The 16,717-nt window shown below is 39.8% G+C and overlaps 1 protein-coding gene across 2 annotated transcripts in view; it reads left to right on the top strand.

The window, feature by feature from the left end:
- LOC119903932 (ephrin type-A receptor 6-like) overlaps positions 1–16,717 on the top strand; it is a 189,507-nt gene that overhangs the window by 146,672 nt on the left and 26,118 nt on the right. For both annotated transcript variants that reach the window (XM_038720243.1, XM_038720244.1), the window contains exons 6-8: positions 1,632–1,756; positions 2,701–2,863; positions 5,615–5,723. In XM_038720243.1, the coding sequence (XP_038576171.1) occupies positions 1,632–1,756; positions 2,701–2,863; positions 5,615–5,723 (397 nt within the window). The remainder of the gene's footprint in view (positions 1–1,631; positions 1,757–2,700; positions 2,864–5,614; positions 5,724–16,717) is intronic.

Genomic DNA, 16,717 nt, shown 5'->3' with positions numbered 1-16,717 from the left:
GGAGCGAGGAGGGAGATTTGGAGATGTGCTGCAAAGGAAGGAGCAGAAGACAAAGAGTTAACCATGTACGAGGATATGAAGAGATAAAGACAATAGCAGCTGGAGAGCAAATAGACAAAAAGAGGCAGGTGGTGAGGAAAAGAGAGGGGGGATGGGAACAGAGGTGTTCACTTTCAGCTCCTATCAGATTAGTAGCAGTAGGTATCTGGCTAACAAGCTCAAACCCCTACAGCCCACAGCTCTTATGCCATCTAGCTACTGACCCCTAACCTGAAGACTCCTCCACAGCCCCCAAACCCTAAAGCCCTATTCCTGATCCCTCATGTTTCCCCCTAATACCCTGCCTCAGACAAAGTGAGAACTGCAAACAGCTTCCCCAGGCACACCACTGTAGAATAAATGGGGGGAAAATGTGTCAGTGTCATCAGTTCACTTTGCATACTCATGGGGAAAGCAGGCCTATATTTTATATCCACATAATGAGTCAGCTCTGTAGCATTAGATGATATAATATATAATAATCACTCTCTGGGCAGTTACATCTGCTGACCTCTCTTGGGAGCTCAGTGCAATTATTTACCCAGCAGAAATTCATAGAGCAAAACTAATGCAATTCAGTCAAAGAAAAGAAGATGTAGCTCCCTCAACCTATTTTCAATTAAAACATGATGATCGTGTGGGAGAAGGGAATAGCCGTGTGGTTTTCCCAGTGACTTGGAAGGAATACAGTCTATTTTGTAAAATAAAATAAAAAGCACGGATCATGGATGATAATTATCGCTGACAAGGTGAACAGGTGTTAACCTACTGTCTGTTTCATGCGTGTGTATGCACTTACACACACAACGCTTGGATTTTTTGTTGTGCTAAATAGCCGCACTGCATACTGGCTGAACAACAGAAAGACTCCTCCCTCTGTATTCAGTGCACATTCTTATCAAACTGACTGCTTGCTGGGGTCTCCCATAGATCAACAAGGCTAACAGCCCACCGCCACACTAGCAGCTCAGTGAGGCTGTAATTAGGCTAAATGGTGCAAACCACTTTTCACATATACATATATATTCTTCTGCTTGTTCCAGTGATTCTTTAAGCAATCACATACTCAAATAGTAATATAACTAAATGACATCAAATGGAAAGACCTGCTGTATTAAATGCGATTGTCTTTCCATGATTGAAATCTTTATAGTCTAGACTGCAATTTATGGTGAAGTTCTCATTCAACTTCTTCAGTCAACAAAATATATGGCGGATTGAATTAAAGTACATTTAACTAAGCATTTTAAGTAACCTTAAAAATGCAGAGCTACATCAAGCACACACACAGGTGTTTTTGGTATTTTTCTATTTGTATTTTTATTTCTTGCTTAAAGTCTCTGTGGTAAAGCTATTAGAAGAGCAGAATGACTGGAGGGGAAGTGTGCATTCATGTAAAATCAGTTAGCTTGTGAATTAAAATCTGCTTTTTATATTTGTACAAACTTGAAGGCCAAGTGCAAAAGTATCTTCAATGCCAGTCTGTGTTATATAAATTATTAACATTATTAATTTTATTCACTTTATTCATCATGATGCTCACCAAAGATGGCTGAATTTAATTTCTGTGATGTATTTTGTGTTCAAACCAGGTCCGTCTTTGGTTGGGTCTTTGAAGAAGGACTGGGCCTCTCCAAACAGCATTGCTCTCTCCTGGCAACAACCCGAACACACAACATTGCCCATACTCGACTATGAGATCAAATATTATGAGAAGGTACAGTTACTTCTATGATCCTTGTTCAGGTTAAAGACTTATTTGTAGCAGTGAATTTAGCCAGAATTTAGAGTTTTCAAAAAAAGGATCATGCAAGTGTGTAAAATCATTGTTTCATATCTTATTAGAAAATCAACAGAGAGTTCTATGTCTTTATGGTTAAACAAGTTAATCTGGCATCAGACCAAAACAATTCATGGCCCTTACTTCCCTAACATCCTGGCCCAGAAATGTAGTCCACTGATTATACAGTCACATACAACACTGTTAACCTGGGATTAGATCCTGCTAAGAAGTGTTATCCATGATGTTGTCCAAATAAAGGGAAGTTGGGTTTGAAAAGTGAAGCTCATGCTGTTTAACACAGCATTGATTAATACAGACTGATGCACTGTACCATGCTTCAATAATAGCCACATCATCTCCTCTCATTTGATCAGCCAAAAGAATAGTCCAAGCCATTCCTCCTTGGAGAAAAAGTTTAAGGCTCCCAAGGCACAAATACAGTCTATAGTGCCCAATATATGATTATAAAGCACTACAAATATGCTTCCAAGGACAGATAACAATCCCTTTTAAGCTGAATGGACAATTCATTTTGCTCTCTCTGCATAATTGCATGCACATTATTTTAAAAGACAATGGTATACTGTATACGCAGTACAACTGCAGTAACTGGCAGTAAAGTAATATAATATTTTTACAAAAGAAAAACTGTATATTGCATGTGTTTTTGTTCACTAATGTAATCAAGATTGACTTTGAGCTCTCTGTTAAGAATAGAATGGGGGTAGAGCACTCAGCAGCCGTCATAGTGAAAAAGACATTTATTTTTTTAACTGCACTTGTCATGTATATAAATTTGGCCTTCAGTAACAAGATCATTTTTGGTCAAAACCTTCTCTGAATTGTTTACTTTGATCATCTTCCATTCTCTCCCACAGGAACATGAGCAGTTGAGCTACTCGTCGACGCGCACCAAGGCTCCCAGTGTGATCATCTCAGGTTTAAAACCAGCAACCTGGTACGTCTTCAGTGTGCGCACCCGCACGCCAGCTGGATATGGCTCCTACTCCCCTAAATATGAATATGAAACTACAGGAGACTGTAAGTATCTGAGACCATCTACAGAACTTGTTTCCGGGGAGTGATACATCCATCTTTATGTGTATTTGCACCTCTGCTAATGACAGCTAAATGACATGATAATGAAAATCCTCCAAAGCATGTTGCTGCCCTCATTTCTGCAAACGGCTGGATAAAATTAGGACTTTGTTCTGAGGTTAAGATCGTGATTAGCATGAGGTTTATGTTGGGGGAAGTATGCAGAAATCATCAAGTGATGGCAGCAAACAAAACATCTCATTCTTAGTGTCAGGTCGGGATGTGGCTGGTGAAAAAGGGTCAGCCATCCATTATTAGTCCTCGTTGTATCGGCAGTTCTCTAGCAGTTTCAAAATCCATCACAAAATTTATGGACTGTATCAAGGCCAGTTAAGAGCTTTCCTTTTGCATGAAAACAATAATTTGTCATCTGGGTTCGAGAAAGTCATGCGATATCTCACATCAAAATTTCAGCTTTAACCTTAGCGGGGATTAGTATAGTCAATCAAATGTCCCAAACATAATTAAAATGGATGTTTATTGTGTTTTTTGGTGGTCCTCAAGACAGTTCAGTCACAGATAAAAGACGCTTGCTGTAAGCAGCAGTTCAGGGTCAGATGAAGTTCACACAGCCTGGAGCAGCGCTCAGGGCAGCATGCACCAAGGGCACAACAGCAGATAATAAGATGAGGATTCCAACTAGCAACTATTTTAATGAGATCCTGAAAAATTTACCCAGGGAGGAAATTAACATATTGGATGCAGTCATATAATCATACCATGAGATTACACTTTAATGTCTCTATGGCAGCAGATTATATATGTTTAAAGTGAATATAACTCTCATGATTCCTCATTAAGCGCTGCTGCATTTACAGGGAACACAACATCCAATTACTGCTGATCATTTTCCAACACATACTATAATCATGTTTGCTATCTGGATGCATTGTTCTTATCCTCCAGACAGTTTTTACATTACATCAACTTGTACTTACTGTATATTATGTCAAAGATAATTTGGGACCATGGAGAAGTTGATATGATATACTAGTTGACTGGGTTTGTTTTTCCAGGAAAATATAAATATATTTATGATTTGTATTTGCATAGATCACATACTCCTCACATATTTCAGTCCAGAGTTCTTTGAATACAAAATGGGATTTAAAGCAGAGCGATCAATTTCAGTATATAAAACAATGCAAAATGCTAGTAGTAAATGAAGATTTGACACCGTTTTTGATTACAACTGATTTCACTGTTATATGATGCACCAAGAATTTTCATTCCCCATCTGTATCTCCCACTGTGATAACATTGCAGCCAGTAAAGTTGGCCTCCCTACAGTATGAATTTCACATAGGTTGCATTCATAAAATCCCAAACCTCTTAAATGTCAGAATATCAATTGTAAAGGCAATCAAACAACTCAATACAATCAACAAGGCGTGTACAATACAACAATACAGCCTTGATGTTCGGCGTATTTTGAATCAATTTTTTTTTTGTGTGTGTGTATGTGAGTAGTAGCTTTATTGAAAGTATACTCATAAAATACAAAGGTCCAGCTGCCCTTTTATGTTGGGTCAGGTATTGTTGAGGGGTGATTTGGCTTCGCAGTGGCCGTCTACCATCCAAAGCTGCAGAGCTTTGCTTTATCTGTGGATCAGACAGTGCTTGGCCAAGCCTTTGTATTGCCTGGCCTTTTATCTGAAAGAGAGAGCCGATTTGGCCCCTGTCGCTCTCTCCCTGCCCGTCAGTCTGTCTGTCCGCCTGTCAGTCACTGTCTAGTGCGTTCATTTTTCCATCCGTCTGTGTATTTGTTTGTCACTTCCGCCTCTCTCTTTCTCTCGTTTGTCTTTATCTCTCTTCTGTCATCCTTTTCCCTCATCCCTCACGTTGCATCCTTCATCCTGTCCGTTCTCTCTCTCTCTCTCTCTCTCACACACACGCACATACACACACACCTCATTACAGCAGCATCAGTCCAACACATCTGCTTAGTTAGTGATGTGAAGAGTGCGTGAAGCTGAAGGCCGGGAGAATTGTCATGTGTGATCTGGCCACCGCCACTTTCACTCTCTCTCCCTCGGAGTGGTCTGTAATTACTTTTATCCAGCCAAACACACACACACATTGTTGAGACACACATACATGTTCTTAACTTAACACCCACACACTGTACAAACCCACATGAGCCTCCCTCATCGGGCTAGCGACCACGCACCCTGATCTCCAATTCATATTCATTAAGTGTGAAATATTATAGAAATAAGTTTGGTAATAGCAATCATCTTTCAATTATCTTGGATTCGTTAGCCTTGTGACAAGACACAGAAAAGGGAAAATCATGAATATCAAATGGGACCAATTTAACCAAATGATCATGGACTAAATCACAATTTCATGAATGAATAATATTAATTAAACAGCAGCGGGCATATGAATCATTCTCGTATGAAAGCTGATGGAGAGTTTTTTGCATTACAAAGAGCTGATCAAACATCTCTGCCAATCAAGAGAGCATGCATGGTCTATGCATGTGCATTGATGGAGACGAATATTAGAGATGTTAAATGAAAATTTGCTTTTTCTTCTCACTTCATCCTGACTCCCATCTAATTTCCCTCTTTTCTCTCCTCACTGCTCTCATCATCTTTACCTGCACTTCACATTCAGCTTCTCACACTTTACCTCTTCCCATTCCATATATTTTCCCTTCTTCCTAACCATCCTCTATTCTTCTTTCAGCATCAGACATTGCTTCCGATCAAGGCCAGGTGTTGGTCATCGTCACAGCAGCGGTTGGTGGCTTCACCCTCCTCGTCATCCTCACCCTCTTCCTCCTAATCACTGGAAGGTAACAACACTTCTCTACCCTTCAATTAAATGTATGCAAAGACAGTGTAATTCAGTAGGTTGCTGCTTTAGTTTACTGTGTGATTTGGTTTTTGTTTGACTGTTTAATTCAGCCTGTTACTGTTGTCTGCTTCTGGTTTATTGGTACAAATATAGTATATATAAATAAATATATAATAGTATCTAATTTTGTTTTTTGTTTTTTTTTCCAAGGACAACAATGGTTTGGTCAGTGGAGTTTTATTGGAATAGCCCATTATAGTCTCCTGGCTTTAAAAGAATGAACACTAGCAACTTTATCCCAAAAATATGCTAGCCTTAATAAGGCCACATTGGTCTAACCCCACTCACTTTCTTGTGCTCTATCTCATTACACAAATATCTGTCCAAGCCCCTACGACCATGAGACTTCCACACAGATAGTTTCACCTATTTGGTTTGATTAGATCTCCTCTCAGGACTGTGTGGGTGTATATACCATTCTTGACATTTCCTTTCCTTCCTGTTAGTTTGGTTGCACCTGTCACTGTAGACAACCTTTGCCTTCATCATTCTTATTAGTACACAAGAGTTTTGTCAGCCTTTGGTAATTCTCAGGATAGCCCCGTTACCCTTTACCTTTAGAGGATGTCTAATCAGCCAAAGTGACTCACACCTGTGTGGGCGTGCAGAGCCTTTATTGGTTCAAACGTCTTCAAGATGTCACTGCAGTTCATCTAAAGTGAGATTGTTTGTCAACCAACTCGGAACTCACACATTTCCGACCTCCTTCTAGAAAAAGTACAAAGGAATGCCAAAGTTGTCTGATGTCACACAACAATGGCAGCACCCATCAAATAAATAAATAAATAAATGGCAACGTATAGTTTATTTGGCATTATTAATTAAAGTAATACATGCCATCATGACAAGACTGTGAGCCTGAAATGACTGTTAGCTGAATGTTAGCTCAAAAAGACTGCGAGCTCGAGACGACTGTGAGCTCGAAACGACTGTTAGTCAGATGTTAGCTTGAAACGACTGTTAGGTGCAACTCGATGCCAAAAACCCCTACTTCAGCCAGCTGCTGTGGTTGTTTGAAGTGTAACTGCTGTGTCAGTTGCTGTGGTTGGTTGATGGTGGGCAGCAGGGGGGCGCTGGCATCCTGGTGCCCAGAGCCCCGACTGAAGCCGGTTGCTGAAATCAGCGGCTGTGGTTCCTAGAGGTATATGAGTGGGGGTGCTGGCCGGGAGACCCTATTGGTACAGGCTGCTGTAGTTGTTGGAAGTGTGCACCGGGAGGCGCTGGCATCCCGGTGCTTAAGTCCCTGTTATCGGTTGCTGTGGTTGCCAGAGGTATACGACTGCTCTAGTTGTTGGAAGTTGGCAGTGGGAGACGCCGGCATCTCGGTGCCAAAGCTGCCACTGAAGCCGGCTGCTGTAGTTGGTGGAAGTAGATTTCTGGGGGTGCTGGCATCCTGGGTGCTAGGTCCCCCTCCTAAGGCTTGCTGATGTAGTTGCTGGAGCTGAATGGCAGGGATGATGACTTGATGTGGTTTGTTCCGTATAACGTAAGCTGCTGGTGCTGTAAACACTGATACGAGGTGGAGGCCCCGGAATTCTGTTGTTGTTGTTCTCCAAGTCTAGGCAGTGGGCCAACGGCAGTTTTTGCATATTTAGACAATCCCCATCAAGGAGACGACCCAGTTTTTTACTAAAAACTTCTACAGTTTAACAAATGAAACAAAATTTGTTGCCACTCGTACTTCTTGCACATTTTTTGTTTAGCAGTAACTTTATCCAACTTACTTTTTCCGGAAATAGGAGTGGGCCGCTATTTTTGAGGTCTAATATACATGACATATATGTACTTATCATCCAATAGCATGCTTGGAAAAGTGCCAAACGGTGAAAACACAAAAATAAATAAGTGAGTTAACTGCAGGTTAAATATGTTGATATAAGAAGTTATTAAATCAATGAGTAAACTTGCAACACGTTTAATTCATAGGCTATTATTTGACATTTTACTGTTAACAAAGTTAAAATAAAAATAGATTTAGATGCCTTTTTTGTGCAGCTTCATTGTACTTGCCTGTCATCACATCTTGGGTCTGGCGATTTTATAATCAAATATTCCGTCAAACTGCAAAAACAGCTAGAGGATAAATTTACCACAAGTTAACTGTCTCCCAACTTTGTTATTCACCTTAAACTGTAAATGTTTACACATACAAGTCTGATGCTCATGTAAATAACCGCCATAAAAATAACAAATTTCCGTTCCATTGTATTGTTAGGAAACTTCACCTGTCAATCTTAAGATGATGAGCAACGTCACAAAATCATTGTTGTTTGCTAGCATCACATCTATAAAAGAAATAGGGTGTTGTGTGCATGTAGAGAAAACTGGACATATTCCTTTTACAGACACAGAATGGGCAAGTGTTTTCATTCAGTGTTTTTACATACATTTCTTGAAACTAAAGGGTCTGAAGAGGTAGTGTGAAGATACAACTTGAAAGCCTCTGCTATATCAGCTCGCACTGCCTATCCCAAGGACAGCTAGACCCATTTTACTTTTTGTTTTTGTTTTTGTTTTGTTTTTTTAAACCTGTCCTGCCCAGCAGCCTGGTATAGAGTATAATGACCTGGATACCATATCGTGCCAGACAGATTTTACTTTAACAAGAGAGTATTAAAATACTCTTTTGTCTGTTTTATTATTTATTTAATTATGTATTGATTTGTCACCGGGCCGAACAGGGGGGCAGACACGGGAATGGGGGGGCACAAACAGACAGCACAGAGAAAGGACAACACCTGTAAGAGAAGGGGGAAAGGGGGATGGAGGGTGGGGACAACAGGGAAAAACTGTGGGAAACACCAATTGCAGAAAGCAACGAAACCTGCAATAGAACAGAGAGGGGGGCTTGGGGAGGAGAAAAACAACAACAACAAACAAACACAAACAAAAAAACAATAAAAATAATAATAGTAAAAGACAACCAGCCGAACAGCAGCAATAAACAGCTGACATATTAAGACAACTAAGAGAACAATGAAAACAAGAAACAGTCACACACACTAAATAAGCAACACAACACAGCCACGAGAGCTGGAATAATAATTAATTTAAATAAGTAACTGAAAGAAAAGCATCAGGAATAATTCTACCAGGGACAACCTAAGTTTGTTTGTGTCTGTGTGTGTCTGTGTGCGTGTGGGTGAATGTGTCTGTATGTGTGTGTGTGTGTGTGTACATGTGTGTGCGCATAAGCCTGTTAAAGAATGTAGTTGTTAGTGAGAGTGGGACGCCACAACTGTAACAGGCAGGCAAGAACCCCAGTAGCCAATAGGGGTGGGAGAAAGAAAAAGAATAAATAAATAAAAAAACAAAGACTCCCAGATGCACTGCGATGCAAACGCAGAAGATCTCGACCCAAATGCCAGTTGACAACGTAATGCCGACGGAACAGACCCGGAATAGACCCATTTTACTAATATCACAAAGATAAAATGAGTCCAGGAGAGAAGGTAGAAGGCAGTTTAATTCAAAAAGATAAAGAAGGTAAAGGTAAAAGAAGGTTGGTATCAAACATGCAACGCATATGAGAGTGAAGGTGGATCTTGAAATTTGAATCTTGAACTTTGAAGCTGTTGAAGAAACAAAGAATGGAAATTAGGAGCAAGTTACAATATTTCACACATTACATTTTGAGAACCAAAGTTTATTGTGTGTAAAATTGTAACGACACAAGAGTTTTATTTCATTCTCCTTAGATTAGCAATAATAATACCAATAGAGTACTTCCTTCAATACCTTGTGTGAAATGCCACATGTTGAAGCCATAGTAGTTGATTGGTAGCCTATTGTTATTACTGTTATTGACATGCTCATATCTGTCGCAGCTGCAGCCGGAGGCTCATGAGTAAAATCAGCTGATCGCTGCTGCTCCACAAAAGCGTTTCATTGATATGATAGAATGCAGTGATCGATTGGCGACAAGTGATGAAACCAACCGAAAGCCTAGATTGTGGTGATAAAATTGCAACAGTGACAAACATGCCTGAGACTGCAGCCAAAGGTGAGCTGTTAAATTCATGCATGGACTTAGAAGCGGGTGCAGGCACATTAGAGGGAAAACAGCTGTGCCCTTCTTTTTCTCACAGTGTGTTACTTGCATATTTGGCTGCAAAACCATACAAATCTTTTTATCGAACAGATCGAATGAAGTGCTGGTTTGACTGGAGACTTTTCAATACTATTCAATACTGGACACTGTTGAGACGAGGAGAAGCACAACATAATTAATCCCCTCACTCATTGACATTACTATTTAAGTCCAATGAAGTGCTCAGTAACATTTAAACTACATCCATTAATAACAGAAGAGACCCAGGCTATTGGCTCCTTTTTATCTCAGATGTTCTACTCAGTTGACACACTTTGCAGTTGACACAAAACTTTAATAAATTAAATATACTGGATTGTCTGAGATTTAAGATAATAGTAACACAACAGAAGTAATGGAAATAGTATAACTTCTGCCTTTGTGGTGCGTTGTGGTGTCCTCTAACTCAAATTCAATCTCAGTACTGCTCCATGGAATATAGTTTATTTCTGTTGACCATTTTATGATTGTTTTTGTATACTGTATATTGTCTGCTATGTAGCAGAAGAGAGTTACAAACCACAGTTACAAACGACATTTTATTTTACAACTCTGTTGTAATTTGCCAATTAAACCTACCTTCTTCTACCTTCTGTGATAACTAATTTGATACAGGACCTCCCCATGTTGCCATCAATAGTTTCAGGGACCATATACAGTATAGAAAAAGCACTGCCTCTCCAATATTTCCATACATTCATTTTGCGGCAGCTGGCCACATTATCAAAGCCGCATATTGATTTTAATTTTTTTTGTTTTACTATTAAAATGTGTAAAGTCGTATTTGAATGCAGAGCTGCGCACAGTGCATATGTTCGCTCAGCACCTTCTCCCGCTCACTCTCAAACACACTGAACACCGCTTTACAAATCTGTTCAACACAACGCTGTCAGTGTCAGAGACCCACCTTCAAAAAAATTTCTGAATAGCTGGTAGTCATTTATTGACTGCACGCCACACTCCGCATCACAGTTTTTATTCAATTAACATTATATTAATTAAACAAAATTAGCTAATGAGAAAAAGATGCAGGTCACATTCAACCGATGAGTGCATGATGCTAGCAAGCATAGCATTAGCTAACGCTACCTTTAATATCACACAGTAAGGTCGGCATACGTTTCAACAACACATAGCTATGTAATAAATCAAGTTGCATTTACTAGCATAACAACATTAATACTTACCCTCACGGCATTCACTGCATGCAGTCTACCGTCGAGCAGCGCTGCTTCCCTGCTTTTGGTTAATGCTTCGTCTGTATCTTAGCATGCAATTGGTTCGTCTGCTATAGTAGGCCGCAGTGTTTGCAGGTAAATTTTACAAACTTTAAAGTATGATTTGGGGAAGATGTGCAAGAATTTTGAGTGGCAACAAACTAAAAAAAACAAACAAAAAAACTTGGGTCTTCCCTCAATAGGGATCATTATTTTCAAAAACTAAAGCAGATATAGTACATGACCTCAGCCCACCGCCTAGTCGGAATTATTTCATCTTGAACAGTTTTCTGAAGAGTGGCTATATTTCGCTATATTTCGATTGTTCATGAACACTGTTTGACACGGGACCTCGCTGGAGCGGGTTAGCGCTGTGATCAGCTGTTTGTTGTGAGGTGAAGGATTCGTCGGGTGCCATGTTCCTGATGTTGAGGAGAAGTGGACCGTAGAATTGTAGAAAGCTCCACTAAATGTGTGTGAGAAGGTGTTTTGTTGCATTTCCTTGTAATGACTCAAAATAATATTAATCTTCAACCATGCAGCCAAACCAGGATCGCTTTTTGAGTAGCCGAGATTATTATATAATATAATAATGATTATGGTTGTCATTTCATATTTCACACTGCTTTTGGGCCAAACAAGACACACATGCACAAACATACATGTATAGTGGAGGCGGTAAAAAGACAGAAGCACACATGGACAGAAATATTGAGAGAAGGAATGAAAAGCCAAGCAAGAGTCTGCCCTCACACTGTGAGTAAACATTTGCGTAGGTGTGTGACTCTGCAAGAAAGATATCAACAACACAGGGGCAAGAAAAACTTTTAACTTTATTTTAGAAGTGTGAAGTTGAGAAGGTTTAGAGACCACATAGTTTGCCATTTCACCCCAAAGTCACTGAATAAAAAGTAAACAAAGTTGCTCATAAACACATACAGAAATATGCCACAACACAACACAACTCCATGGATTGTTTCATGTAATAATTGTTTGAATATATCAGTTGGTTTTTGTGTTTAAATGAAGAGATTAATGCAACTATTTATAGTACTTCTATTAAAACAATACAATAAAAGTACTTTATGATTACATTCATGAGCAATTTAATTAAAATATTCATTGTTCCTATTTGGCAAAGCAAACTAAATGAACTGAACTGAACTACTGTATATAACCAACTAGAAAATCATCTCATAATGATTTCAATTGATATGGTGAACTGTATTAGTGCATCAAGCAGTTACAGAGCAACATTATCATTATTTTTTAATCATGTTTCTGACCTCCTGGTGATTGTCCAATATTCACTCTCCTTTTAGGCATAATTTTGATCACTACCAACTTCAGAGGGAAAATTCGAGCTCTGTAGCTGCTAAATGCACCACCATATTTACCAGCTAGTCACCATAACTGTCTGTCACCATAACTGCTGTTTGGTGCGGAGCAGGTAGTGTGCAGTAGGTTTTTATAGCTTTTACGCTACCTGCTGCTGACTGAGATTACCCTGAGCAGCATGCAGGGGAATACATAAGCCTACACTATAATAAACGTTTGTATATTTCTCACTCTCCCCCCGATGCTCTGAATAACTCACTAGACTTATCACTAGTCGCTTTTTAGAAAAAGTCTCTGAGGGTCTGAAAAGGGTATGCAGCATACCAAACAAGTGTGAGTCAAATTAGAGGGGAGGGCATGGTCTTTCAAACTTAAATACGCATTGGACTCGTGGTAGAGAACAAGAGCTGTTAACCAGGCATGACCGTCCCTACTAAATTCTACGCCCTTGACAATATGATAATTATGGTTGATTGCACATTCTGCTGAGTTTACCAGGGTTCACATGATTTGCAAGGGTCAGATTTGCATAAAACAGTTCAGCCTCTGAGAATATGTGCAAGTAATGTGAATGGATTTCAAAGGACAGTTGTGGCGGGAAAGATGACCTCAAATTAACCTTTATCCTACAGAAACAAATGTCAGTAAGAGGGATTATAGTGTATAGAGAAGATTATGATAAAAACTTAATGCCTTCCAGTAACACTATAAAACTAAATTGATTGTTACCTTGTAATGTGGACCCATCTATCATTTACTAGAACTCATGCTGTGTTCCAGGCAACTCGGAACTTGGAAATTTCCCATGTGGGAGAAGTAGAAAAACAAAGCCAAGAAAAGTGATCAAAGCCATAGCGAAGTGGATAGCTACACACTGCACGCTGATTAGTATTGGAGAAGATGTCGGTCTTATGGTGCTTTCAGACCAAACGCGAATTTTCACCTCGCGAAGGCGATTTTAATGCGATAAACACAACTTGCTATTACTACAGCTGTATGAACCCAAAGTAAACATTTTGTTGTGATTAAATAGCAATAAACGGATCAAACTGATGCTGAAATAACTACAGTACCATGCAATTTTGTTAAACATATGAATTCATGCTTTGTCAGGTCTGTCAGCAAGACAGCAGGACAACAACTTCTAAAATGTTTGTTTTCTGTATGGAGTTTGGATCGATCAAGGCTATGCTATGCTAACTTGGTCACAGTAAAGTACAACGATAGCTGGAATAAAGTTACATACACATTTTTACTGAACTCACCAGGTAGTTCAACCTCCTCGCTTTCTTTTCTCCCAGCAATGTCCAGTTTTGTCCGGTTGTTATATAAATATGAAGTAGTGCCAAATGACGCTAACAACACTGGAACCGGATGTGCACGGAATCTAGCTGCTGAGAAGCTCGAGTGAAGATAAATCAACGTTGTAATCCCAAAAACTAAAGTAAAAAGCTAATTTAATAAAAGCAGCCAACGGCTTAGTTGCAAGTAAAGTCCAGTCCGACCACGGGTGTTTATTTGTCCGGCACCGCCCCCTTCGCCGCACGACAGGAAAACGCGGCTCTATGCGTCTTTGCATTGACTTTGTATGTAAACTCACTGCCCCGAACGCTCGCTTCGCTTTTGGTCTGAAAGCACCATTAGGAACGTTCTTAAAATCACAACGTAGTCGCTTGGCCCCGCAGGGTCGCTCTTTGCTCTGGTGAACAGGAGACAAGCGCTCCTCGAGTAAACGGCAGGCGCTCTATGGATAGTAACCATGGCAACGGCTTCTGTGTGCTACTCAGCTGTAGCCTATTTAACTCAAGTTAAAATTATAGGATAACATTACATAACTTTACCTGATAGGCCTTCATCTAGTTTTGCGGGGATGCTCTGCCATGCAAATTCTCTCCTGTTGATTTCCTATTTAATAGGAATCCACAGAAAAGCAATATATCAAAAATATATAAAAAAATTTAATCGTTGCCCAGCACTAGTATATTTGCATGTAGTTAAATTAAAATAATACATATGTTCATATAGTAAAACCTGTATTGCATGTAAAATATGTTATATAATATGAATATCGTGGCCATCCTTTTTAATCAATAATAAAGGAACTCCTGAGGGTGCAACTGTGTGTAAACTTTGCCACGGTCAGCCATGTTTTTTATTCACTTTCGGCATCAGGCACCTGGAACGCTTTGAGGTTAGAAGTCGGAATGGCAACAATCAGTGTATTCGCTTACGGAAGTGAAGTAGATCTGCAAAATCTTTCACCTAAAGTTCACATAAAGTTGAGGGAACTGTTACACACACATTTGCACCATTGACCAATAGCAAACCATCCTGACAGTGCTGACCTTTGAGGGAGAGTCTAAAATCGAGTAAACTATCCAAACTTATTATGAGCATAAAGTGCTCCACAAAAGAAGAATGGTTGGCAGACTGCAATGAGACAGGAGTTGATGGTAGAAAAATGTATCTTGAATAAACTGCTTTGTACTTATTGTTGGCATCTGAGCTAATGTGCCAGCTTGTTCCCGGCTCGCCAGACATCAATAACATCAACTAATATTTATGTTGCCAAGCTTCTCCTGCCGCCTATTTTATGAGGACACGCAGATGAACTTCTCCTACCTACCTCTACCTGGTTCTAATGACTGATGTCTCATTTTGGAGTCACGATACTCTTATTTATGAAATGTCCGTGGATTGCCTGGTTTCAGCAAGAGTGAGAACATGAAAGAGACGTTTGAATAAACAAAAAGTAGATTTGAATTGCATCCTAAACAAATGTTTTTTTTAATATTGTGCCTTCAGATAAGTGCTTTATTGAGACAAGTATACTTATTAAGCTCTCATCACAGAATAAGAATGATACAATCACAGGTGCTGATTGGGTAGGGCACACATTTAATAAAAACAGCACAAACTTCATAAATCAGTCTTCCCAGAGCCAGGATCAAGCACCCATTAGAAGAATAGCAGCTTAAAACACTTGCAGTTTGTTTCAGCATTGATCGGTTGCCAGAGACCTTCTATGAGTGAGAGGTGAACTTCACAGATATGAGTTTTACTTTTTTATCAGACAAGGTGCTCTACCTCACAATTAAGTTCTTTGCTGTTGGAGTGGCTTGAATGGCTTTAAATATTAAAAAAATAAGACGAAAGTAGCAGATTTATAGCAGGGATTTACAGTAATTTTCTTATTTTTATGATGTGATCGCAGTGTGTGTAGGAGGAACTGTGTTCCTAGTTTATTTAGTAAAAACTCACACACACACACACACAAACCAGGTGCAAGTGCTACAGCAAATCCTTTAGACTTTGTGCTTTTTAGCACAAGAAGGACCTTTCTTACATGAATCCACCTAAAAGCAGCCACAGCAGTAGTTGGAGTGTTTTTTTGACTTCATCACGATCTGTCATATCTGCGGTCCCTCTGCCCTGTGTAGGAGGTACTTTCACTCTCTTTATATAAAAACTAACTCCAAATGTACTTGAGCTGCCTGAGAAAGATGAGAGCTTTCAGTCACACAGCTCTCATAGACGTAAGGTTGTAGAACACGAGTGAGGATATAAGAGGAGCTGCCGTACGAGGAGTTTTAACACCTGGCTGCCCTAAAAGCTTCCTAAATATACATCTATGTTTGCATCATGCTAAATTTGAAGAGTGAACACTTCTACCAGAGCAAAGCTGTCATGATTGCACAGATGTAGCCTGGCCGAGGAGTTTTACTGTGTACTCTTTGCCCTTCAATTGTCTGTCAGTCTCTGCAACTCTTTTATCATTTTCTTCATATTTGCTTTAATCCGTCCTTTCTTCTGTGCCCTCTGTAGCTTCTGCAGCAGAGAGATGTGCCATGGTGAGGTGACTGTGAGGAATGTTAGGGCAAGAGAGGAGTGGTTTGAATTACACTGATGCTTTGATTAGGGCTCTGGGCAATGTTGTTACACTGAGGTGACTCTGTATGTGTGGGTGTGTAAAGTGCTTGTGAATATGTACTGTTACAATGCTCAACAGACCAGAGAGCAGCGGAAGAAGCCAGTCTTTGTAGCTATATGATAACTGTCTTTGTCTGTGTCTGTGTGTGCGGCCTCTTTTCAACATGAAAGCCAGTGAGACAGAGGGTTAGGCGGATAAAGGGGATCAGAGGATACGACTGGAATATACTGATAAAGGCACATGCCACCATTTCTTTAATGAACAGCTTGACCCCATCAGCAGAGGTCAACAGTAGCTTTGCAAATCCCCTTCTTGTCCTTTCAGCCAGTGGTACCCGCCATGTTATCTGCTCTGTC

The sequence above is a fragment of the Micropterus salmoides genome, unplaced genomic scaffold (assembly GCF_014851395.1).
Source record: "Micropterus salmoides isolate LMB-PRFRI ecotype aquatic unplaced genomic scaffold, ASM1485139v1 Ms_hic_scaffold_15, whole genome shotgun sequence".
Classification (NCBI taxonomy): Eukaryota; Metazoa; Chordata; class Actinopteri; order Centrarchiformes; family Centrarchidae; genus Micropterus; species Micropterus salmoides.
Note: the sequence above shows the minus strand (reverse complement) of the source record. Positions and strands in the feature narration are given on the sequence as shown.